The sequence below is a fragment of the Vombatus ursinus genome, unplaced genomic scaffold, assembly GCF_900497805.2.
Source record: "Vombatus ursinus unplaced genomic scaffold, bare-nosed wombat genome assembly UNPS02010304.1, whole genome shotgun sequence".
Taxonomy (NCBI): Eukaryota; Metazoa; Chordata; class Mammalia; order Diprotodontia; family Vombatidae; genus Vombatus; species Vombatus ursinus.
The window spans coordinates 1649963-1676621 of record NW_020950082.1 but is presented as its reverse complement, the minus strand read 5'-3'; the positions used below and the strand labels follow the sequence as shown (position 1 = coordinate 1676621).

Below are 26659 nucleotides of genomic sequence, written 5' to 3'. Positions count from 1 at the left end.
TTATCTTTCTAATCTTACACCTTACATCTTTCTACATACTCTGGAAGCCAGTGACACAGGCTTTCTCAATGTTCCTTGACTAACATACTCCACATACCCAACTCTGGGCATTTTCACTTACTGTCTCTCCCTGCATAGAACTTTCCTTCTTCATCTTCACATTCTTGTTTCCTTGGCTTCTTTCAAGTTCTAGATAATGTCCCACCCTTTCTCAAGAGGCCTTTCCCATTACTTCTTAACCTTAGTGCCTTCTGTCTCAGATTATCTACAATTTATCTTGTATATATCATGTTTGTGCATAGTTGTTTACATGGTTTCTACCTCATTAGACTACAAGCTGCTTTAGAGGAGGGACTTTTTTTTCCCCTTTCTTTGTACCATTAGTCCTTAGCACAGTGCCTGGCACATAGTAGGGGTTTAATAAATGCTTGTGGATTGAATTTGATCTATTATCAATTAACTGATAGCTTATCTATTCAACTCTTCTCTCTACATACTTTTCTTGATAATTTCACAAGTTTCCATGAGTTATCATTTCTATGTAGATGACTATGTATTCAACTCAGTTCTTTCTCATCTCCATGCCTATTGGGTATTTTGAATGGATGTCCCATAGGCATCTCAAACATAATATATTCCAAGATACAACTCATTTTCTTTTCTCCCAATACTTCTGCTTTGAACTTCCCTATGTCTGTTGAGGGCGATCTCATCTTTCTAGTCACTCTTATTCACAACCTTGGAGTCATTACTGACTCCTCAGTCTCCATCAGCTGTCAGATCTTGTCAATGCCACCTCCACAACATTTCCTACATCTGCCCTTTCCTCTTGACTTATAGGCCAGCACACTAGTGTAGGCTTTTATTACCTCTTTCCTGGACTACTGCAGAAATGTCCCAATCATTTTTCCTCGAGTCTCTTTCTAGTGTAATTCATCCTCCAAAGTGCTCATCTTAAATGGAAGTGTACAAAACCCTAGATTTGGTCAGATATTACATTAAAGCATTTATCTGACTGTGCCATTCACCTGCTATAATAATCGATGATCAACTGTCATTTCCAGTTCTTATTACTCCCCTTCACACAATCATTGGTTTAGACAAAATGGCTTTTTTTAAACTGCACACACTGTGTTCTACCTCCTGTCTTTGTGCCTCTGTACAGGTTGTTCTGCTACACCTTTGTTTCTTAGAATTCTTTGTTTACTTCAAAGTTCAGCTCAAATGGAGCCTGCTTATGAGTCTTTTCCTGATTTCTCTGACTGCTAATAACTTGTATCCCCATTCCACCAAAAAACAAACAAACAAAAAAAAACCAAACAAACAACAATAACAAAAAAAAAACTTGTGTATTTGTTATATATTCATATGTTACACAGTTTCCCTAAGAACATATAATCTCTTGATGGGCAGGGATAATTTCACTTTTGCCTTGGAGTCTCCAATACCTAGCATAGTACATGGCTCATGTTGTTGTTGTGGTTTTTGTTATGGTTCAATTGTTTTCAGTTGTGTCTGACTTTTCCTGACCCCATTTGGGGTTTTCTTGGCAAAGATACTGGAGTGGTTTGCCATTTCCTTCACCATTTCATTTTATAGATGAGGAAACTGGAGTAAAAAGATGAGGTAAATGAGGTTAAATGATTTGCCTAGGGTAACACAGCAGAGAGAGTCTAAGGCCAAATTTGAACACAGGAAGAGGAGTCTTCCTAACTCCAGACCCAGCACTCTATCGGCTCAACAAACAAACAGATAATCTGGGAAACAATGTTATTTAGTCATGTCTGAGTCTTCATGAGCCCATTTGAGGTTTTCTTGGCAGAGACACTGGAATGGGGTTTTCTAAGTCATATTCTTTTTCCTGTTTATATTTTAGTTTAACATCACTGACTTAGAATGCTCCCCTAGACCTGAAGCTATGGCTTGGTGGAATAGCATTCATAGAAGGCCATTAATCAACTAAGGTATCTACATGCTTCAACCATCCATTGCCTCTTCTTATCCTCATACTTCTTGGCAGCTTAACTATCAGTGGTTGACCAATTACTTTGGGGGGAGGTGTCTAAGATCTACTGCATTAGTTTCTCTCTTGCCTATCTACAATTAATGACAGAAGGCAAATATTTAGGGGTTGTAGTTCATGTTTGAGGTAAGTCCATATTAACAATGACTAGCAGAATGGAAGGAGGACAGAGAATTGTAACCTTGCTGGTAGGCCATGATATACAAGGCCTGTGTGAGAAGGACAGAGACTATATAGATCCACTAGTTTTCTAAAAGGCCCACTGTTGTGGAGGTGGTAGTATTTGGGATTTTAAAAATCCATGCCTATGACCTCCCAGTGTATAACTTTCCCTCACTAATACAGATCAACAAATGCTTGGCTACTTGTATTTTTTGGTAATTTGAGGGCTTATTTAACACACATAAAAATGTACAAAGCTTTTTACTCATTTTCTTCACTCCTGGTCTAGCATTTAGATTGGTAATCTTGATGGCTAGCTGAGCTGCTTTCTCAACAATGACTTTCGATTCTTAGAGGAAACATTGTGAGCAATCTCAACAAATTAGACTTGTTGCACATCAGGAACACTTCTAGCTCTCTGACATTGTGTACCATAAACTTCCTGAATCAACTGCGTAACATGTTTTGTTTTCTTATTGCCTCCATAACCAATACTGGGCATCAAGATCTGGCCCTTGAATCATCTTTGCACTATGTTGTCAATGCCTCTTGGTTTACACCAGTTTCTCTTGATCTTGACATATCTGTCTTACTTATATTGGATGAACTTTTTGGTCCTTTTTTTGAGAGTTCCCAGAGGCACCCAAGGTAAGGTGACTTGACTTTCCTGTGGTCCCATAACTAGTCAGTCATCTGTCTACTATATCATGCTATGGAGGTTATGTGAAAATAAAGAGTGAGATAATGTTGACCTGCACAGGAGCTTCTCAAGTGAGTAGTGGTGGCCAAACACCTCCTTTTAAACCACTTTGCCTACTCATAGAATGTGATACAAATCCATCTGCGCAGCCTCCATAGTTTATATAAGGTAGTGTATTCTGGGTAGACATCCAGACTGAAGAGATTTCTATAGCATAGTACAGAAAGTATAGAGTCAAGAGTGAAGCATAGAAAGGAATGAAGACAAGGCTGGCCTGGGAATTCTCAAAATAAAGATTCTGGGAGGAACCAGCTAATCAGAAAGAGAGTATACAGGGGGAGAGGCTAGTTCCAATGTGAGAAGCAGTCCAGAAGTGGAGAAAGCTTTCAGGGTGAAGAGGTTTCTATGACATAGTGGATAAAGTTATGTGAAAAAGAATCAGCAGTACAGCCTGGAGAATTAAGACCTGGTTGGTCTGGACCATCTCCTTAAAATGGACATTCTGAGAGAAACTAGACAATCACAGGAAAGAGGCCTAGAAGTAAATGGTATTTCCAAGAGAAATAGACCAGAGGTGGAATGATCTTTAGGGTAGAAGCAGAAAAATAGAAACCATAGTCTGAAACTTATTCAAATACAAATGAATAACTTGGCTTGACTATATCAGTCAATATATCAACAAGTATTTATTAAGAGCCTAGCGTATGCAAGGGAGTAAGGAAGGAGTACATTAACTATTGGGGGAATCCAGGAGTGATGCTTTAGCTGCATCAAAGAGAAATATTCTAGGAGGCAAACGTGAAGAGGAATACATTCCAGGGAGTGGTGTACAGCCAGTGAAATGACACTGAAATGGAATGGATTGCTGTTTGTCAACTTGTCTGAGTAACAGAGTTTAGGGGAAAAGTGAAGTCCAATGAGCCTAGAAAGATAGGTTGAGGGGGCGGAGCCAAGATGGTGGAGGGAAAGCAGTGACTTGCTTGAGCTTTCCCCCCAAACCCCTACAAATACCTATAAAAAATGGCTCTAAAAAAATTCTAAAGCAGCAGAACCCACAAAAAGACAGAGTGAAACAAATTTCCAGCCAAAGACAGCCTGGATGGTTGATCAGAAAGGTATATCACGCCAGGCAGGGAGAGGAATGCAGTTCGGCATGGGCGCACAGGACGCAGCAAACCTGAAGCAGGCCTCAGAGGACTGAATTGTGGGCAGCTGTGGTGGTTTCCAGACTTCTCAACCCAAGATAACTTAGAAGGTCAGTGGGAAAAGTCTGTGACTATGTGAGAGAGGAGCTAGGTCTCAGCTGCAAGTCTCCAGCAAGGCCTGGGGCCGTGGCTGTTTCCTGAGCTTCCAGACTGAGGGGGAATCAAGTGGCTTATCAGAGGGGGATTGCAGGGATCTCTTTGCCAGTGCTGAGGCAGGAATCTCTTGCTTTACTGGTGCTTGGATCTGGGTCACAGTTCTGAGGCGCGGTCCTGGGACGAGGAGGAATGCTTGTGCGGTGGAGCTTGTTGTGGTGGTGGAGAGAAAACACCTCGCTCCTTATCATAGCACCTTGGAAGAACTGAAAATTTACAGGTCCCTAGAAGTATCTCTGAAAACAGCTGTACAAACACCCAAAGCTTGGGACAGTACATTCTCCACATTGGAAGCAGACTTTTACCTTAACAAAGAGTTTAAAACTCAAGTAATTGGGTGAGATCATGAGTAAGCAGCACAAAAAGACTCAGACTATATTATCTTACTTTGGTGACAAAGAAGATGAATGCATACAACCAGAAGAAGACAACGAATCAAAGCTCCTACATCAAAAGTCTCTAAGAAAAATATGAATCAGTCCCAGGCCTTGGAAGAGATCAAAAAGGATTTTGAGAAGCAAGTAAGACAAGTAGAGGAAAAACTGAGAGTGATGCAAGAAAATCATGAAAAACAAGTGAACAACTTGCTAAAGGAGACCCAAAAAAATACTGAAGAAAATAACACCTTAAAAAATAGCCTAACCCAAATGGTAAAAAAGGTCCAAAAAGCCAATGAGGAGAAGAATGCCTTAAAAAGCAATATTGGCCAAATGGAAAAGGAAGTCCAAAAGATTACTGAAGAAAATACTTCCTTAAAATTGGAATAGAGCAATTGGAAGCTAGTGACTTTATGAGAAATCAAGACACTGTAAAACAAATCCAAATGAATGAAAAATTAGAAAACAATGTGAAATATCTCATTGGAAAAACAACTGATCTGGAAAATGGATCCAGGAGAGAGAATTTAAAAATTATTGGACAATCTGAAAGCCATGATCAAAAAAAGAGCCTAGACATCATCTTTCAAGAAATTATCAAGGAAAACTGTCCTGACATTTTAGAACCAGAGGGCAAAATAGAAATTGAAAGAATCCACTGATCTCCTCCTGAAAGAGATCCCCAAAGGAAAACTCCTAGGAATATTGTAGCCAAATTCCAGAGTTCCCAGGTCAAGGAGAAAATATTACAAGCAGCCAGAAAGAAACAATTCAAGTATTGTGGAAACACAATCAGGATAACACAAGATTTAGTAGCTTCTACATTAAGGGACTGCAGGGCATGGAATATGGTATTCCGGAGAGCGAAAGAGATAGGATTACAACCAAGAATCACCTACCCAGCAAAACTGAGTATAATCCTGCAGGGGAAAAAAAATGGTCATTCAGTGAAATAGCGGACTTTGAAGCATTCTTGATGAAAAGACCAGAGTTGAATAGAAAATTTGATTCTCAAATACAAGACTCAAGTGGAATATGAAGAGGTAAGCAGGAAAGAAAAATCGTAAGAGACTTATTAAGGTTGAACTGTTTACATTCCTGCATGGAAAGGTGATATTTGTAACTCATGAGACCTTTGTCAGTATTAAAGTAGTTAGAGGGGAAAAAATTATATGTACATATATATAGATATGGATAGATAGAGGGCACAGGGTTAGTTGAAAATGAAGGGGTCATATCTGGAGAATAAAATTAAGGGGTGAGAGAAGATTATACTAGAAGAAGGAGAAAGGGAGAGGTAGAATGGGGTAAATTATCCCACAAAAAAAAAGCCCAGAAGAAAAGGCTCTTATAGTGGAGGGGAAACAGGGGAAGGTGAGAGGGAATGAGTGAATCTTATTCTCATAGGATTTGACTTAAGGAGGAAGTAACATACACACTCAATTGGGTATGGAAATCTGTCTTACCCTACAGGAAAATGGGGGGGGAAGGGGACAAGAGAGTAGGGGGATGATAGAGAGGAGGGCAGATTGGGAAAGGGGGTAATCAGAAGCAAATACTTCTGAGGAGGGACAGGGTCAGAAAACAAAACAGAATAAATGAGGGGGTGGGATAGGATTAAGGGAAATAGAGTTAGTTTTTCACAGCATGTTTACCATGGAAGTGTTTTGCATAACTGCACATGTATAACCTATATTGAGTTGCTTGCCTTTTCAATGAGGGTGGGTGGGGAGGGAGGAAGGGAGAAAATTTGGAACCCAAAGTTTTAAAAACACATGTTTAAAAAAAATGTTTTCACATGCAACTGGGAAATAAGAAATACAGGAAATGGGATACAGAAATCCATCCTGCCCTACAGGAAAATGGAAGGGGAAGGGGATAAGAGAAGTGGGGGAGAGATAGAAGGGAAGGCAGACTACGGGAAGGGGTATTCAGAATGCATGCCATCTTGGGGTTGGGGGAGGGGCAAGATGGGGTAAAAATTTGGAACTCAAAATCTTGTGGAAGTAAATGTTGAAAACAAAAAAATAAATTAAAATTACCGTAAAAATAATTTAAGAAAAAAAAGAAAGGTTGAGACCAGCTTGCGAAGAGCTTTAAAAGCTGAACAGAGTAATTAAAATTTTATCCTAGAAACAACAAGGAACCACTGGGGTTGACTGAGAAGGGAGTGACATGCTCCAATCTACACTTAAGGAAAATCACTTTGGCATAAGTATGTACAGATAGAGTGAAGTGGGGAGAGACTTGAGGCAGGGAGATCACTTAATTAAAAGGCCATTATAGTAATCTAGGCAAGAGGTGCTTCGACTAAAGTAGGGTTAGAGAACTTAAAAATCTGTTCTGTGAAATTTGGATTCAGTCAAAGGGCCACATTTGAAGACCTTGAGGGCCTTATGTGTCCTTGAGGCTGCAGGTTCCCCACCCCTGGACTAAAGAGATAGTTTTGTGACTAGAGAGAATGGTGCAGGTACAAGAGATTTAGTAGACTTAGAAAAGCAAAATGTGTCCACTGATTGGATATGAGTAGTGAGGGAGATTGAGAAATTAAGTGATGATGATAATAATAATAATAATAACAACAACAATAATAATCTAAAGCCATGGACCAGGGAGACTGGAGAAATGGTGGCATTTTTGACAGAAATAAGGTAAGTTTTTTCTTCTCCCCACGAGCTTCACTCCTTGGATTCTATCTATTCCACTATAAACATGCTTCCAAGGAAAACTCATCACCACAAAACCCATCATCTGGGAGACTGCATAGCCTTTGGTAGTCAGAGCTCATCAGTACCCTCAGTAGTCTCTCCCTCTCTGAATAGAGGGCTAGAGAACAGAGCAAAAAAAAAATTCTCCCAGAGTCTCCATTTAAAGAAGGTTCACAGCCCAACCATTTCCCATTAGCCACTCTCCCTGGAGTCTACTTCACTTTATCACAGCTTGCTAAGAGTACCTTCTCCCTACTCTTTACTCCTTTTCTGCTTCCTTTTGTGTGAAAACTCCTTGAGCAAAGGGACAGTTTTCAATATTTTTTTTAAAATTTGTATCCCCAGAGGTTATAACAGTGTCTGGCATATAAGAGGTATTTAATTAATGTTTATTGAATTGTATTGAATAGTTTAGAAGAGGTGTAGGTTTGGAGGGAAATATAGTAAGTTATGTTTTGAACATAATGAATGAGATTCCTTTCAAATATCCAGTTAGAAATGTTCAATAGGCAGTCAGCTGGTGAAGGGCTGGATGGATAGATCTGGCATAGAGATGGTAATTAAACCCACAGGAGCTAATGATGTCACTAAAAGAAAAGAGAAGAGAGAGAAAGGAGCTCAGGACATAGTGTTGGGTAACAAACACAGTTAGGGGCCACTATTCACATGATGAGCTAGCAAAGAAGACTGAGAAAGAGCAGTTGGACAAGAAGGAGATTCAGGAGAGTGTCAGGAAAACACAGGGAGGACACAGTATGGAGGAGCAGAATGTGATCACCAGTGTCAAATGCAGCAGTTAAGTCAAGAAGGTTGAGGACTGAGAGAGGAACACAAAATTTAGCAAACTGAATCATGTATAACTTTAGTTGAGTGATGAGTTAAGATGCCAGAATGCAAAAGACTGAGGAGCAAGTGAGGGAAGATGAAGGAATGGCAGCAAATATAAATAACTTTTTCTGGGACTTAGGCTGAGAAAGGGATATATGAGGATAGTTTGAGGAGATAGTAGGGTCTTGGGCATGCTTGAAGGCAGTTAGGAAGGAACTAGCTGATAAGCTAATAATAATAATGATGATGATAATAACTAACATTTATACAACAAGTACGATGTGCCAGGCATTGTGCTAAGTTCTTTACAAATGTTACCTCATTTGATCTGGACAGCAACCTATTGGTGCTAGTATCTTTATTTTATAGTTAAGGCAACTAAAGTCAACAGAAGTTAAATGATTTGCCCAAGGTCACACAGCTAGCGTGTCTGAAGCTGAATGTGAACTATGGTCCTCTGGAAACATAGGTGTCCTATCTACTGTTGAGAAATAACAATAGAAGGAATATTTTGCTGCAGAAGATTGGAGGGAATGGGCTTAAGGATAAATGGAGAGAGGCTGACTTTGGCAAGGCAAAGGGTCATTTCATTATCAGAGACTGGGAGAAAGGAGAAAGAGTTAAGAGATGATGTCAAGGGGTTTAGAAGTGAAGAGAAGAAGAGAAGAAGGAACTCATATTCAATGGCTTCAATTTTCTCAGGAAAGTATAAGGGAAGGTCCTTGTAGAATATGTGGAATGGGCTAGGGATAGTGGCAGTGGCAGTGGATTGAGACTGCTGTCAGGGTTGGTGCTGAGCGCTCAAGCTCAGGTGAAGCAGATTGGGTGCCACATCCTAGTGGAGGGAGTGACAACTACGTGCTGCAGGAGCAGCACCAAGACCATGGCTGGAGGCAAAGCTGGAAAAGACAGTGGGAAGGCCAAGGCTAAGGCAGTTTCTCACTCTCAAAGAGCTGGACTACAGTTCCCAGTGGGACATATCCATAGACACTTGAAGACTCACACCACAAGTCATGGATGCATGGATGCTACTGCTGCAGTATATAGTGCTGCAATTCTGGAGTATCTCACTGCTGAGATGCTGAAACTGGCAAGAAACACCTCTAAATATCTCAAAGTAAAATGTATCATTCTTCATCACTTACAGCTTGCAATCCATGGTGATGAAGAGTTGGACTCCTTTATTAAGGCTACCATTGCTGGTGGTGGTGTGATTCCTCACATCCACAAGTCTCTAATAGGAAAGAAAGGACAGTAGAAAACTGCATGGAAGGTTGTTTCAACCAACCAACTTCTTCCCTCCTGTCACTGTACTGTAACAGGAGAAATAATGGGGATATGTGGAATTTTTAAAAATAGTTAAATGGAAAAGCAGAGACAATTAACTGTAGACATAAAACATGTGTATGTTCTTTAGATTCCAAGTTTGACAAAGTATCCTGTCATGTGGCAGCACTTTGTGTGTTGATTGGTTAGGTTTCTTCCAATGTGTTTTATACAAAAATGAATCGATAAAACCATTTTTTTAGGCAATTGGGGTTAAGTGACTTGCCCAGGGTCACACAGCTAGTAAGTGTCAAGTGTTTGAGGCGAGGCCGGATTTGAACTCAGGTCCTCCTGACTTCTGGGCCAGTGCTCTATCCATTTCGCCACCTAGTTGCCCCAATAAAGCCATTTTTTTACAAAAAGAAAAAAAAAGAATATGTGTAATGTTTGAAGAGACAAGAAAAAGTTTATAACAGAGTAACTTCTGTAGGAAGTGAGATAGGAATCCAATTAGGGAAGATTAAAAGGATTCCCTTGCTGCAATGAGGGCATAGCTGAATTTGTATAACTTGAATACATGCTATATCTAGTTAGTATAGTTGAGTAATTTCTTCCAGCTCCGTATGTGCCCAACAATGAAATTGGGGACAAAAGGTACTTTTTTGGTAACTTTTACTGGATTGCTGAATTGCTCTTTTAAAAGATTCTACAAGTTTGCAATTCCATCAAGAATGAATAGGTCCACCACTTTTGACACAACCCCATGAGAATTGAAGAGAAAGCCTATCTTCTAGGACAAGTGTGAGGATAAAATGAGATGATGTCTATTCATAAAGCAACTTGCAAACCATTAAGTGTTACAGAAATGTTACTATTATTGTTGTTATCATTATTATTAATATTTAACAACATTATGAATATGAGCTACTAAATGTATTCTTTGTGCAAACAGAAGAAATCAATAGACATGGTTTCTCAAATGATTTTCTACAGCTGACCACATCTTCAGATCAAAGTCATGTACAACAAGGAGACAGGTAATTTTTTTTTTAACAGGAGATAGAGACTACATATCAAGACCTGAATGCTGCACTTTGAACCACAAAATATTAAAAGATTTAGAGGAAATTTTCCATTACATTGGGCAGATCTTTGAACAACTTTGGAGGAAAACAGGAATAAATTATACAACATAAAAAGGTATGATGGATGTGTGATTTTCACCAGTGGAAGAAATAATCATATTAATAAGAATACTGACCCATCCAAATCTCAAGGTAAGTTCATAGTCAAAGAAAATAATACCTCTCACCCTAACCAAGTTATAGGACAGCAGTTATAGAGACACAAGTATGCTATCTGAAGATGTTTAACACATGTGTAGCATTCTGTGCATTATTAATTATCACAGTTAATTTCATCAACTAATAAAAAGCTTAAGGCCTATTATTACATGCACAGCTAAATATTTAACTTACCACACTAATGTTGCCATTCCAGGAAATAACACTTACTAGAATTTATCTAGCATTACTTCCATAATACTACAGTGGAAAAAGTACTGATTCTAAATAAAAGGACCTGGATAAAAATCCTGACTGCTACTTAACTACCTGTGTGATCTTAGATGAGTCAATTCACTGAGCTTCAGGTATTTCATCTGTGAAGTAAAGAGGTTGGACAAAATTTTTGCAAAGGTATCTTTCAACTTTAAGTCTATAATCCCTGTGAAAATATTTTGTTTGTTGTCCAAATGTCCAAACTCTAAATGCAATATAAACATGTTTTGAAAAACATACTTAGATCATAGAAAATTTGACTACATTGCACAGAAATGAAAAACAGAGTTTTCTTTGAACCTCATTTCATTTCTTTGTTTTTTTTTTTTAATGTCAGAACTGATGGAATGCTATTTTGAGCATTAAATATGTTTTTTGGGCTTCTTTGAATCCCCCAATATGTGAATGAAATGTTTGTCTTGACTTTTGTCAAAAATATGTTGTGTTAATTATTTCAATACATCAAAGATGAGGAAACAAAACATAAAGTAAACAACTTGATGTTTATTGAAAGAATGAGGCAGTAGAGATGATTATTTTGAAATTCAAAGAGCTTAAAAATTAGAACTAAGATTTTCAGGGGCTCAGAAAAGAGCTATTTAAAGATGGGAATAATTAATAAGTAAACACTGAATGGGAGAGAAATAATTATATATCAACTGGGATAGAAGCACCCAAAAGAGGCTGGCAATTTTTAGTTTAAATGGTATTAAAAAAAAAAAACCAACAGATATGGTTTTTTTTTTATTTTGTCATTAACAATGTTATATGCAATGTCACTACAATTAGCCTCTTTTTATTGCTCATAATTTGCCTTAGCAATGAACTAAATTCAATGAAACAGCTTGCTGAGGAATCTTATATTATTTTAAGGGTTGTTTTAAGTGAAAAATAATATTTAATATGGAATGAAGAATGCATCCAACATTTTACCTATTAAAAATCCTCCAATAAGTGCAAATAAAGCCATGCAGTATCACTAATTTGGATCCCAGTAATGAAAAATGTAAAGTAACTTTGGTCAAATTTTACCTTTTAATTAGCTATGAAACAAATGGTAAATAAATCTTACAGTCTTATGGTTTGCTAAGCAAATTAATTGCAGAAACAAGATTGCAAATAGCATTGCTTTAACCTGTTCAAAATAACAAATTGTTTTAAAGCCCTTTTAGTAGCAACACTTGCACATACAAAGAAAAGCTAATTACAAATAATCCTCTAATTTATCAAGGCAAGTGTAACATTTCTACTAGTTAACACAATCATTAAATGGAGTTATTATATGCACTTGAAAGTAATCGAAAATGAACTGCTTTTTAAAATTCTGTCCTTTATGCTTCCAATTAATTCACAATTATCTCATATAGGCTGAACCTGTAGGCCATTAAGATTGTCTTACATTCACTTCCTTTGGAATGTATGTTTGTATATATGATGTCTCACAAATTTTGCTTGTTCCACATGTAAACGTTTACTTCTGATGTTTGTCTTGAACAACTTCTCAGTTTATGTATTTTTCCTGGCTCTCCCCCACCTCTGCACTAAAAGGGGATGATAACATTGCAATTCACCATTAAAATGTATTCCTGCTCATTATTTTTGTCCCTTTGTTATTGCAGGGTGCCATGATTTCTAGTACCAAAATCCAGACATTTTGAAAGCCTGCTCAGTCTATTTCCTGATACTCCAGTTTAATTACTTTCTCAATTCATTCACCCAAACAATAAATATTTTATTTGTACTATAATAATTCTGGATTCATAAACAGGCTCCAGGGTTCAAGTTTTAGTCTTGCCTCCAGTTGGCTGTACAAATACGGGCAACTAATTTCCCCTTATTGGGTCCCAATTTCCTTATTTGTAAGATGAGGGAAATTGAATTAAATAAACTTTTAGGGTACCTCCCAGGTCCACCATCCTGTTTCCGACTTGTGTCTTTATGTTCCATCTCAATTCTCCTGTTTTGTTACTCTGCTCTCAATAATTTCTATTTATTCTAATTATAACCCCACTAAACAGCTATAATTTTGGAGTTAGATTTTCTAAATAAATGTGCTCTAAATAAATGTTCCCATGGTTTTATTTTGTTTATTGCACTAAATTAGTATTCTTTAAATTAATCTTATTGTTGGATGGTGTATATTTGAATTATGTTAGAAAAAACTATGAAAGCTGTTTATTCTTGGATTGATTCTAACGGAGATGTACAAAGTAATATATTTCACAACTTAAAGGGTTTAATTCTATTTTATGTAATTCTAGAAGAATATAGCTCATTGCATATATGAAATTATTCAAGAATATTATTTTGTATTATTTTTAGTACTATATATCTTAATTCTATAATCAGTATAGTTACAGTTAAGCAGAGTTGAATGTAACAAACAAAAATATAATATTGAGGCTTAGACACTCCAAGCAGGATAATATAGTAAGAAGTTAAAAATCAGGCCATGGTGAGTAAAAATACAAACTTAAAAAAAATAAAACAAAAAACAAAAAACTTCTACTTGCAGAGAAGGAACAAAACTTAACAAGTTACATATGTCAAAGCTAGAAGGCTTCAAATGTAATTTTATTTTTAAATTTTAAGAATGACACTCCTATAATTCAAACTTCATCCCTCAATTTCTATTTTCAAAGAAACATATGTCCATTGAATATTTTTGCACTATTCTACATACATATTAATATTCTAAATGAACAGGCTAAGACTCTCTAAAATAATACCACTGTACTCATTTAGCTTACTTACGTGTTCCCAATAAATCACTCCTTTTCCCAAATACACACACTCAGACTCAGGCACAGGCATGGAACCTATTATATACTCCTCCCTCCACAAACACACACTTAAACACCCACTTTAATAAAGAAATTTGAATGTATTTCATGTGGTAAAGAGTTAGGGCCCTTATGTAGCATCAGGGGAAAAAATGGTGGGGAAAAACTCTCTCATACCATGGAAAGAAGTCAACATTTAAAGGCTGTGCATACTAGTCATTCAAGAATGTCAATCATTTTTGTTATGAAATATTAAACACTTAGAGGCTGCCAATCAATAATACAGAAATATGGAGTGGCTTTAAAAAAATTGCCATGCAAGTACTGAACGAGGAGAGAAACCTAACACCTTTACCTGAAAACATTTATATAAATGTATTTATCAGTTTTTAAATGTTACTCACTGGGATAGCCTCATAAAAATACACAGCTTATGTTTATGAGTTTCCAGGAGCCATCTGTTACTATATTTTATCATTATTTATTACTTCAGTAGTGCTCAAAGGGCAAATGATGTTTTAAGCTTGTTCTACTCCTAGTGAAAACAAAGGACAAGGGCCAGGATGAAGACTCTGAAATGTGGAAAGGTCCTTTTCTCCAATGGTTTCTTTGTGAGCTGACAATCTTGATTCTTCCAACAGCTGTTACTAGGAAGATTTTTGAAAGAGGGCTGGTAGGCAGCATGAAATAAATCATCCAACAAATAGCTCTATGCATGGGGAATCCTTATGCCAACTGGGCTGGAACTGTTTCTGTTCCAGTATTTTCTACAGCACCCAGAGTATTATTGATAACAACAAATATCAAATAAGAAGGGTTTTCGGAAAAGGAAGTCTAGGTACTTTGGCTTAAGTGTAAAATTATCTTTGAGTACATTTTAATACAAGAAAATGTTTGTAGTGGGTAGAATGTCAGGCTTAGAGTCAGAAAGACCTAGGTTCTAATTTGGTCTTTGACATTAGCTGTGTGACCTTGAGTAAATCTCCTAATTTCTACCTGACTCAAGCAGCAATTTAGGACTTATCTACTAAATGCAATCTGTATTATTGAGAAGAATGCCCACATTGTGAATTTCCTAGGCTGACAAAATTGCAGATCATTCCAGTATATTTTAATATATAAAGCAAACAACTGAGATAGTGTAAAATATTGGGAAGTACTTTAAAAATCACAGCCCCTCTCCTTCCTTGGTTGAAAATAGCCAATTGTTTACCAATTAGATTTCTAGCACATGACATGACTGACTTCTGCAGCATTTGTTTTAAATCAATTAGTCATATGTATGATGCACAGATTTTGTCCAAATCACAATAATTCTGAACCAGACTTGCTCTGGTTTTTAAAAACAGCATAAGATACATGGGCATGAGCACTTTGGTTTTTCAAGTAAATGTTTTACCATGACTCAGTGCATTTCCATAGAGGGATGCTACCTTTGTATGGAAAAATGGGCCTGACTTGCAGTCAATGGTAAGGTACAGACATCCAGCACACACATATTCTCTCTCTCTCTCTCTCTCTCTCTCTCTCTCTCTCTCTCTCTCTCTCACAAAGAGCAATCACTGTGGAGATGTGGATGGTGGTTTCCTAACCACAAAGCCCAACCTGTTCTATAAAACTGTGTTAATTAATCATTTGCAAAGTACTCATGGTTGTCTAGCATTATACTGGACCCTGGTGAGGGATCACAAAGACACTTTGCAAAATGATGAGATGCTTGAAGTGAGAGAGACACATTAGAAAGACAGCTAAACTTTGAGTAATAAGACATGAGTTATAAAAGCAACTATTATACTACTCTCTACCTGTGTGATATTGGGTAAGCCACTTAGCCTAGTTTCCTCAAATGTAAAATGACTATATGGCCTCTGAGATTTCCGCCAGCTCTACAGCCACATCAATGATTGTGTAATGAAAGAAACAGCATACATTCAAACATGTGTGTGTGTGTGCATACACAGGCAAAATTACCAAAGTAAATACGCATACATATAGGTGACAAAGGGGTATGCTAGAACCAGCTCAAACCACCTAGTCAATTGTTACATTTTCAGTGTTGAGCATTAAAATCACCTCAGAAATTAGTAAACACTACAAATCAGGGCTTGGTTTATTGTATTGTTTTCTAGACTTGAAGTGAAAATATGTTAATGATGCAGATTAAATTTAAAAGCCCCCCCCCACCAACTCTAGCTACAGACACATACTCATATATATAGTGTGATTGGTAAGTTCTCTAGCTGAAAAGGACAAAAGATGGAGATGGTACTGTAAGGTTTGGAGAAAATAGAGGCATGTAGGAAAGAGTGCCAAAAGACTTCATGGAAGAGGTGAGTAGTAAGAAGAGAAATCATTAATACGCCTTTTGAAAGATAATAATTAATTATGCCCTTGATTGGGTAAAATAAAAGGCACAGCAATAACTGGTAGATGGCCTTATATAATTCAGACCTCTAGAGATCTATGATTTAATTGGCATGAGTATCCCTGCTATACCATGTATGTTGATACAATGGAAAGACCACTAGTTCTAGAGTCAGGAGACTTGGGTTCAAATCTTCCCTGTCAGTTCCTTTGTGATATGGGGCAAATCATTTAACCTCCTTGGGTCCTGATTCCCTTACATGTAAAATAGGGTGGGGATTTGGACCAGAGAGCCTCTGAGGTTCATCCAATTTCTAAATCTATGAATTATATGAGATTTAGTAATGGGCTTCTCTGAAGTTAACAAAACTAGCTTTCTAATGAGAGCCAATAGCTCAAGGGCCAGCTTCATACTTGAAATCTTTCTGTTTTTGTTGTTGTTGTTGTTGTTGTTGTTGTTTTTTGTTGTTGAAGCAGTCAGGGTTAAATGACCTGCCCAGGGTCACCCAGCTAGTAAGTGTCAAGTGCCTGAGTCCAGATTTGAACTCAGGTCCTCCTGACTCCAAGGCCAGAGCTCTATTCACTGTGCCACCTAGCTGCCCCAATCTTTCTGGACTTTTAAGGAAAAATTTACACTCCACTGGCACAGCCTTCAAGAATCTAGGATCACCTCAAAGTCACAATAAACATCCAGAGTACAATGCAAAGGTGAGGTCTAGATAAAGTGCCATAAGAAATTTGACAATGTCCTACCATCTAGTGGAAGCTTAGCAAAAGGTTCAGAGTCACGGAAGAAGGCACAACTGAGCTGTACCTTTGGAAGAAGATTGGGAAAGCCTACCTTATATCACAGTTAATTTAAATCCTTGTCTTAAACTCCTTATTGGCCACGAGCTCACAGAAGACAAGGTTTTTATATCCTCCAAAACAAAGGCTTATGGATAGGAGGAACTTAATGACTGTTTATTGTATATGCTGAACTAAATCATTGAACTATATCTGGGAGGCCAAGGTCTTACAATAGCAACTAATGAATACCTCATGTTGAAGAGCCAAAGGCCAGTGGAAATTCCTAAATCCCAGAGACAGGAGGACCCAAGGGCCATCCAATAGTTAATCAGGGAGTATTTGTATTAGATCATGACTAGGGTAGGCCACATGGACAATGGTCCAGTCTACTTTAATCCTGGTTAGAAAGCTTTAAAAAAATCATCAGAATAGAGAAGTTCTGGCTTGAAGAGGTCTTCTGGGCATTTAGGATGGTGTGGATTCAAGTCATCTCCTCTGAACTAAGTGGAATCTCTCAGATGGCTCAGAAACATCCTCCATATTCCCCTTCCAGTTGTTGCTGTTTGTCCTTTGTTCTCCAAGGGGGTCATGACATCAGGAAGGTGATGCCATGACTTGCAAGTGAATTGGATTTAAGTGAGGAAGGGCTGTGCAAAGTCACTAGCCTCACTCTGTCCTCCAGAGTCTTCTGGGTCCAATAGCAAGATATATATCAGGATAACTGGAAATGGCCCCAGACACAGTGAGAGGCCTTGGTCTTTTTAAGCTAAGGTCTTTCCCAGGTCTCAGTTTGTCTCAGGCAACACCCATTTAGTGATTATGGCTAGGTAAAAATGAAGCAAAGAATAAATCTGGGAAGGAAAGACCCTCAGGGTTTCTGGCCAAAACAGAAACAATTGCTATTTATACTCACTCTAAGACATCAGAATCCAAACAATGACCAAATGAAGCTTGGACTAGGACCTTTTGTTGGCCAATCAGTGAGGGCCAGAGTGATTTGGGTTTCAGATATGGTCCATAAAAAAAATCTAGCCCATCAACCCCAATATATCTTGCTATGTTTCAGCAATCAAAATTTATATTCCTTTGGACAGAGCACCCACAGTTAAGGGTATGATTTCCTATGGGGAGGGGAAGAAGGAAGGAAGGTGGGAGGGGGGGAAGGGAGGAAAGAAGAGAGGGAAGAACAAGCTGCATTTCCCAATTGGAACTGGTCAGCTGGATCCCCATTGGGGGCAGCTAGTACATGCCACAGCCTGAGGGGTAAGACAGGCAGATGTCTTATAAAATTGTAGGTTATTTCAGTCATATTTGGGATAGGATGCCTGAAAGGTCCAGAGCTGAGATTCTTAACCATGAATGGGTCTGTGAAGTTAGATGGGGAAAAATTCTCACATTTTAATTTTCACTAGCCTCTAGCTGAAATGTAGCGTTTCTTCTAATTATTTAAAATCATTATTTTGAGAAAGGTTCCATAGGCTTTATTAGACTACCAAAGGTGTCCATAACACAAAAATGTTCAGATCATCTGCTCTGGAGCTATTCAGAGCTCTACAGAGGACATTTTTGTCTTTGTTAGCGTACACAATCCAATTCAACTAATATTTATTATGTCTCTACTATGTGCAAAGTTAGGTATTTGAGAAACAAAGACAAAAATTAAAAATAGCCTCAGAGCTTTTATTCTATTGAATGCCAGGGACATATGATGGTCAGGCTGCCCACTAGAATCATAGCAAACTATTATCATATCTCTGATATTATGGGCAAAGAATGAACCTTATTACTTATGTGATTTGGGCTTGTCATGGATTCCTTAGCTTTTTTTCAGCTGTGTTTCTTTCCTGAGGCAGTTGTCATTTTTCTATCCTTTCCTAAGTTATTCCTCTCACCCCAGTAAGTAGTTACTAAGATCAGCTATTATTTATTGCTCAGGTGTTCCTACTAAAGGAGTTAGTTGCAAGGAACCCTCAAAAAGCATGCTTATTCTTACAAGTATGTTTCATTTACAATTAAAGCCTAATTTACAATTAAACTATACAATTAAAGCCTAATCAAGGAAAAGCTTTCCTGGGAGTATAGCACTGGGATCAATCATTTATGTTCCTAAAGCACTGCCACTCAGCGCGTGCCTCCAGTCTTGCCATTGTCCCTGCTTTCCCACTGTTGCCTTTCCTTGGCCTTTGCAGCCACCTGGGACATAAGTGACAATAATAATCCAAGCTTCCCATTCTTCTCTCTTGTTATTTCTTATTCTCTCTTATTTTTTTTTCAATTAAGCATTTTCTCTCCCTTTCAACTCCCTGACCCACTAGAGAACAAGGAGGAGGGGAAGGGGAAAGAGGCAAAAAAAAAACCTTAGTAGCATCTACACACAGTCAAGCAAGAAAAATTCCCACATTGGGCATGTCCAAAAATATGTGTCTTTCTATAAATAATGATTAGTAGAAGGTGGGTGGCAGTCATGTATACCTTGGAATCATGGTTGGTCATTATGTAGAATCAGAGTTGTTAAGTCTTTCAAAGTTTTTTTTTTTTTTAAATCCACAGTGTTATACAAATCGTACTCTTGCTTCTGCTCACTTTACTTTAATCAGATCATATAAGAATTCCCAGGTTTTTATGAAACTATACCTTTCATCATTTTTATAGCATAGTAGTATTAGATTAAATTCATATACTATAATGTATTTACCTATTCCATAATTGCTGGGCACTCCCTTAGTTTCTGGACAGCTAGGAGGCACAGTGTATAGAGTTTTGGTGACTGGAGAATATTCTAAAAGTAATATTTTCCTAGCATTACAAAGTTTATAGATCAACCAATAAATACTTACTTACTTTACCTTTTAACTTTTTTCTTTATAAAACAATGAAAAGAATTATGTGGGATCTTTTCCCAGTGAACAATTAATGGAATATTACTGAAGAAATGGGATCATTTCAATATTGCATTCTTGTTATAAGCAAGAATGGGGCAAGGAGCACAGTTGGCTTTATTGTGTCTAAAGGCAACAAGAAAAATCATTTCATATAACGTTTGGTTATCTCTTATTGCTGTGCTCATAGTAAGTATTTTCAAAAGGACCACCATGAAAAGGACTGCAGCTTGTATGCCAACATCTGTTCCAGAGGATAAAGAGGGAAAGAAGTTCTATGGAAAATTTTGCTGGGCTAAGATCAAGTACTAAAACTTGGGCCAAGATACTGCCAACTAATGAGAAAACTCCTGGTGTGGGATATTATGAAATGTAATGGGGACATTTTTTGTAGAACATATAACTGGAAAGAAGCAATATTATAATTTTTCTTTTGTTCTGTGTTATGAAGGCAGGACGTTTCTAGACTATTTTAATAGACATTTGTATACTTTTTTTTTCTCCTTATTCGTCTTGACACTTTTTTTTTTTTACTATTTTTAAAAGTTCACATCTGTCCCTTTTCAAGGCCTGAGCTTTGTTTTAGACAGATGTTGGTTTGTTCAAGTTGCAGTCCAGAATACTGATCTAAATATATGTGCAACTAAATTCACTGTGCTTGAAATGTTTTAGCCTATTTTAAACACACTAAAAAGTTATATATGTTTATCAGTTCAGTACAACTTTCCAAAATAAATTGATACATATCTTGATATTCAATTATTTCAATGCAAAGTTAAGAATGAGCAAGGGTGAAAAAAATGTTGATGGAAAATATGATTCAGCTGCAAAGACAGAGAAATGCCAAAGGCTAACATACAAGGTTCACACTTATATGTTAATACTTCCTTGGAGGAAATAATCTTAGGGTAGTGGCCATGCTGAATACACACAAAAAAATAAAGTAGATTACATTTTAACAGACAGGAAATAATTCTTTGCTGATCTGGGAATTATTCCTGAGTCAATAGTCCCTCTGCAGTCAGAACACTGACTTAAAAAAAAAAAGATCAAAATTAATACAAGGCTAGGAGAATTGAAGTGAGAGAAAGATATATTGGTTATTAAATTAAATTAAAGCAGATGGAAGAAAGGACATTGAAAATGATCATAAAAATTTCATGCCAAATATCAATGTGAAACAGTTGCCACAGCAATGTGGTATAGAGGAGAGAGGGCAAGCCTTGGAGTATGGAAGAATTGGGTTCCAGTCTTACCTCTGACACATACTAGCTGTGTGACCAGAGGCAAGTCACTTAAACCTTTGTTACCCAAATCTTACAGAGGTATCTCCCAACTGGCTAAAAGTATATATTATCTGCACTTAGGCAGAGTGTTCAACCTCTGATGGTTCCCAACACTGATAAAGTCCCAGATATGGACAAAAAAAAGTAACTGCCATAAAGAAAACAAACAAACAAACAAAACAAACAAACAAACAAACAAACAACAAAAAAACCCCCAAAGAACCTATGGTTCATTTCAGTTAATAAACACTTGGCCCACTTTCCAAAAGAAAAGCTATGCCAACTAAAGGCAACATTTGGAGTTTGGATTTTCAACTTTTGATTTGGAATTTCAACTTATTTCTAAAAATCTTATAGAGAAGGATGGTAGAAGATTATTAGCAGTATTGACTAAGAGCAGCAAGAAGAAGTGGAGGGGGGCAAGTTTTATAGAAAGCTTATCTGGAGACCCAATTAGGATGCAACTAGACAACAAATACATAAAAAAATGGAAATGAAGTGCAAGGATTGCTTTTTTTTTTAAAGAAACAAACTCTTTTTATTATTAAAAACAATGCAACCACTACATTTTCATGATCATATGTCAATTCTGGATGTACTCACAGAGGAAGTGCAAATAGTACTAAAGAACACACAGATGAGAAAAGTAGCAGGACCAAACCAAGTATATGAAAAATGAATCCATGCAAGAAGAGACACAATTTAGTTATGTAGAAGAAGGAAAGAAACCCAAGACATGGAAATAATATCAAAAGGTGTTATAAAGAGAGCATCAGGGATTACCTAACCATATAACTGCTTTGTCTTCTATATGAAATATTTATGAAGTAATTTGCACATATACTAAGTGTATCCTCGAGGATAGTGTTAGAAGCGAAGAGTAATGCTTTCTCAAGAGAAACATATTTCATTTCATGCTTCTTCACTGTCATGTAATTGACTGAAAAAATGTAGGGAGAATACAATAACCCACTAAGTTTTGTTTTGTTGACCATAATGAAGATTTATTGAACAAAATACCAATTAAAGCCTCTTTTTAGGTCCTGGAAGAAAGCCAGACCTCCATTGCCATCCAGAGCACTTATTCTTTCCTTCCTTTCTCACAGCAGCCAAGGTCCTGGCCTTGGCGTACCTGCAGGTAACCCTGTCCTTCTGGCCAGTGGCTGCCAAGCACCTGCTACAGAACTGCTGAGTCTGGGTGGAGAAGGCACCTCTCTTGGACTTTTCTGTTGGCTTCCCAGATGCTTCCTGGGAACCAGCATTAGAACTGCAGGGTCCAACTGTACTCCTGCAGCCGACAACAGATGCCAGCAGAGGGGCTGAGACTTCCACCTTTTTAGATAGTATTGTTTGGATGGCAGCTCTCAAGAACAGACATACAGTTAAAGTTAACCAATGTAGGAGAAGAAATCCCTATAAGCAAACTAACTAAAATAAAGAATAGTATGGATGTGTGCCCTGAATGTGGCTGTCAGAGACAAAAGTATGTCCTTTGTGGTTACTGCTGCAAGAACATTCACAACCAGATTGTGCAAATCAGGAGACAGATAGGGAAACAGGAAGGGAGGCCTTTTTAAGGCCTCAACAGTAGAGGCTGTAATATTATTCCAAGGAGAAGCTCCCTCCAAAGAAGATCAAGGCAAGAGAATCATTGAGAGAGACAAGAAGCTAAAATCCCTTTTAGTCAGGGATTGATGCCACAGGTCTATTCAAAGATCATCGCACATTAAACATGACTTTGGGAACTTGAACTGTTTTGTTTCTTTCACCTTCTTACCGTGTGGGATTCTAGGGAAATGCTCTCAAAAGGCAGCATGAGTTAGTGGGTAGGGCATTGGGCTGAAAGTCAAGAAAATCTGAGTTCGAACCCCATCTCAGGTGACCCAAGCAAGTCACGCAATGTCTCTGCACCTTAGTTTCTTCATCTCTAAAATGAAGAGATTGGGCTCGGTGACTTCTAAGGATCTTTCCAGATCGAAAATCTGTGACTATTAGCACACCTTGCCACTGAAATCTGCTTCTGATGCTAAATAGAATGTGATCTTAGAGCAGAAATGATGAGCAGACCTAACTTTAGAAAATGCTAACATTTGCACGTATCCTGCATCTTTGGGGGAAATGTTCATTTTGTTAACTATAACTTTATATTATGATTTTAAAAATAATGTGAAATGGGAAAATGAATTTTCCTAAGAATTCTTTCTTTAAGCTTCAGTTACTTTTACACAATAAAGCCTGTGTTTTCACCCCACCTCCCCAAGTTTGTTTTATAACAAACCATCTTCCAAGCATTCTGTCAACATGGTACAAGAGATATTCTTTGAAAGAAACAATAGTTACAATTTTGTAAAAAAACAAAAAAACAAACAAACCCAACCCTCTCTGATAATATCAAACACAACATAAAATTGAAGCCATGTTTGCCAATGTTTTAGAGGAGATTCAGTTCAAAGGCCAAGTCAAAACTGAATTCCTAATAATGGTGAGGTTATCCAGTATTGTTGCTTGTGACTGGCATCTTGCTAATTGCATCAAGTCCCAGAATAGCACAGAGCCTTATTAATGAAACCTATAATCACTCAAAAGAGTTTGACCTAACTATTATAAGTACTCAGCACTCATATGGCCTCATACCTTTATATCATGAACAGTTGCATAGGCACTGGACATAGTGAACACCAAATATAACAAGGGAAAAGCAAAGAAACATTGTATTTTAACAAAAAGGAAAGTTGTTATTGATGCAATAATTTTCCCTTCATTAGTTCTCTTGCATATCTCTCGTTTCTTTTCCCAATTTCTCTTCTACCTCTCTCATTTGACTTTTAAAATCCTTCTTGAGCTCTTCCAAGAAGGCTTTTTGGGCTTCAGACCAGGTTATATTCCCTTTTGAGGTTCCAGAGGTGGGTTAGCTGACAATGTTGTCCTCTTCAGAATTTCTGCCTTGATCTTCACTGTTCCCACAATAAGAATCTATTGTACGTTTCTTTTTGCTTGTGGTGTTTGCTTATTTCCTGGCCTTTAAAGAGATCGAGCTCTCCTGCTGGGGAGCATGGGGCACTGACCCAAGCTTCTTGTGTTGGGAGCCTATGGTGTGGTAGATGGCCTTGTGTGCTTGGGCCACCAAGGTGGGCAGTTGGAAGCTGTAGGGTTTTCACAGCTTACCTGGTGTTGGCTGGAATCAGCCACACTGGAACTCTAGGCGTAGGATTGGATAATGTAGCCTCTGGTGGTTTCCTGCTCAACTGGGCTTTCCTTCCTTTTTCTTTCTTCAACTCCTTTCAGATGGATGTTGCAGGATGCTTATCTGCCCGGGGCCCCTTTGAGTGCTTCCCTGAGTTTTGCCGAGGCACTGGAAGATCTGGTTGCTATAGAATGCCAAGGCACCTGGTGGTTTTCCATGCTGGTTTCCACTGGTTCCCCCACCCTCCCTGAGGCAATCAGGGGTCCTGGTGTTGGTGTTTGCCTGCTCCACCACCTGGGTTTCAGGATCTCCTCCTGGTATATTGAGGTGAGGCTTTCTGCTAGCTTGCTGGGATGCCTCCTGTTCTGTACTGCTCCCCTTTCCCCAAAGCAAAAGGGTTCTTTCCTGTTAATCCCTCAAGCTACCTGGGTTACTGGACTGCTGCACCCTGTCTTTCTTCTGGTTCAGTTGTTCCAGGGTTTTTTCCTGGGGCAATATTTTCTGGGCTTTCAAAGGTTAATAAGGGAGGGTAATAGCAACTTACTTCTTACTCCCCCAACTTGGCCCCTCCATTAGTTCTCTATATACAATCATACCACTGATCAAGACCACAGTTTGTAAAGCTGAAGAAGAAAAATTAATAAAGGATATGGTGTAGAATTGAAAATCAACTTTATACCATGTATACAAATAACCAGACATGAGAAAAGAAAAATGGAAATCTGCAGTGACATTAAGACCAAGAATGCTTTTATGTAAATTTTAACTGCTTTAAATCTATTGTCACAAGAAAACCAAATATGCCCAGAAAGTGCCTTCATTAGCCAACATTTGACTTATTTGTCAAGTAGAGAAATGATGACCCAAGTTGACACAGTTTAGAATACAAACTTTTTTGTAAAATCTTACAAAAAAGGATGATGGATGATTCTAATCAGTTTTATCTTATGAACCAATAAGTAATTATTAAGTGCTGATTACTGTGCTGAATACTGGTGAAACAATCCATTCACAAAGGAAACTGTTTGCACAGAAAAAAAAAAAAGAAAGAAAATCTATTGTCCAGACATTGATATGTAGTTAATTTGGCCAACCTATAAAGCTCATCCATTAGGTAATAACTTTGATAGATACAGGCTATCAAACTTGTCTATTAGGCTGTATCTTTCATTGACACAGTTAATGAACTAGGCTTAGATTTTATCAGAAGGAGAGAGTGGGCTGTATTGCCTACAGGAAAATATAAAATTCTTTTAATGATCTTGTAAGCCTTTCTCTGAAACAAAGGTTAAAATTTTTAATAACAATGTTCTGGCAATATTATATGGCTGAAAGGCCATGGTCCCTAAAGAACTTAAGTTAAAAATCACCCCAATGGAAATGGAAAAGTCTTTAATGTACAAGAGCAGGCTGCAATGCTACAAACAAGGAGTTACTCTGCCTCCAAAAGAGTAAAGGATCTCAGATGGCTAGAGGTAGATACAAACCTCTCTCTGAGATATATCTATATCTAATAGAAGGGAATGGCCATCCCTGTGGGTGGATGGAATAGAACAAAGATAAAAGTTAAGAGAGTTGAGGTTGATGCACTTAGAGGTTAGAGTATTTGAAGAGACATTCATATGTAGAACCTAGCTACAAAGAGCATAGTTTCTTATATACAGTAGGCACTTAATAATGGTTTGTTGAATTAAAACAAATAATAGATATTTGTAATCTTGAAAGAAGACCTGGCCTTATGGTGAAGGACAGGGATAATTAACACCCAGTCTGTTTGATTCATCTTCATCTCAAGAAAGATCTAGGAAAACCTCCAGGACATTGGGTGGACCCCTAGTAGTGGATTTATGTCAGGATATAAACAAAAGTTATACTAGATAGTCAGGCAAGGAAAGGTTATTTTCTGCACTATTTAAAAGGAAATATTTGGATTGATCTTATCACAGACCCATTCTTTAGCTGTAGTATTAGCAAAATACTTAAGTTCTTTTCATTCTTGAAACATTTAATAAATGACTGGCTAATATAAAATATGCTTCAGCTATTGAATTTATTTTCATTTCTGTGTCAGATATAAAAAGTGGGCTAAGACTAGATGGTTTTCTTTTCTTTTTCTTTCTTTTTAAAGATTAGAACTCAGGTACTTTAAAAATGGTGAAAAATGAAAATTTCTCCCTGTTGTTTTCCAGGTAACTGTGTAGAGAAACATTTTCTTCTCCAACGTAGTAACTGAAACGAAACAGCTCTGATTTTTCCACAGGAGCAAATATTTTACTGTTTAAATGTGGTAAGTAAAAAGGAGGGAACAAATACATGAGAACAGGGAGATTATGTTCCCTTATTTATCCATCACCCATTTCTGTAGTAAAACCAGGTGCCTGGAAAAACACACT

General features: G+C 37.6%; 2 protein-coding genes across 4 annotated transcripts in view; one reads left to right on the top strand and one right to left on the bottom strand.

Annotated features, from left to right (window-relative positions):
• Window positions 1-26659, bottom strand: part of NALCN (sodium leak channel, non-selective) — a 502028-nt gene that overhangs the window by 463996 nt on the left and 11373 nt on the right. The window lies entirely within an intron of this gene.
• On the top strand, window positions 9031-9414 carry LOC114037274 (histone H2A.V-like). Of its 2 annotated transcripts, XM_027854087.1 has the most exons (2): window positions 9033-9126; window positions 9235-9414. In XM_027854087.1, exons 1-2 carry the CDS (start codon window positions 9040-9042, stop codon window positions 9412-9414), a joined length of 267 nt encoding a protein of 88 aa, XP_027709888.1. In that variant the 5' UTR covers window positions 9033-9039. The 2 variants fall into 2 exon arrangements, with proteins under 2 accessions (XP_027709887.1, XP_027709888.1); XM_027854086.1 differs by having other exon boundaries at window positions 9031-9414.

Excerpts from the sequence above, each read along its gene's own strand:
- LOC114037274 (XM_027854086.1), top strand. The coding sequence starts at position 9,040 with ATGGCTGGAGGCAAAGCTGGAAAAGACAGTGGGAAGGCCAAGGCTAAG.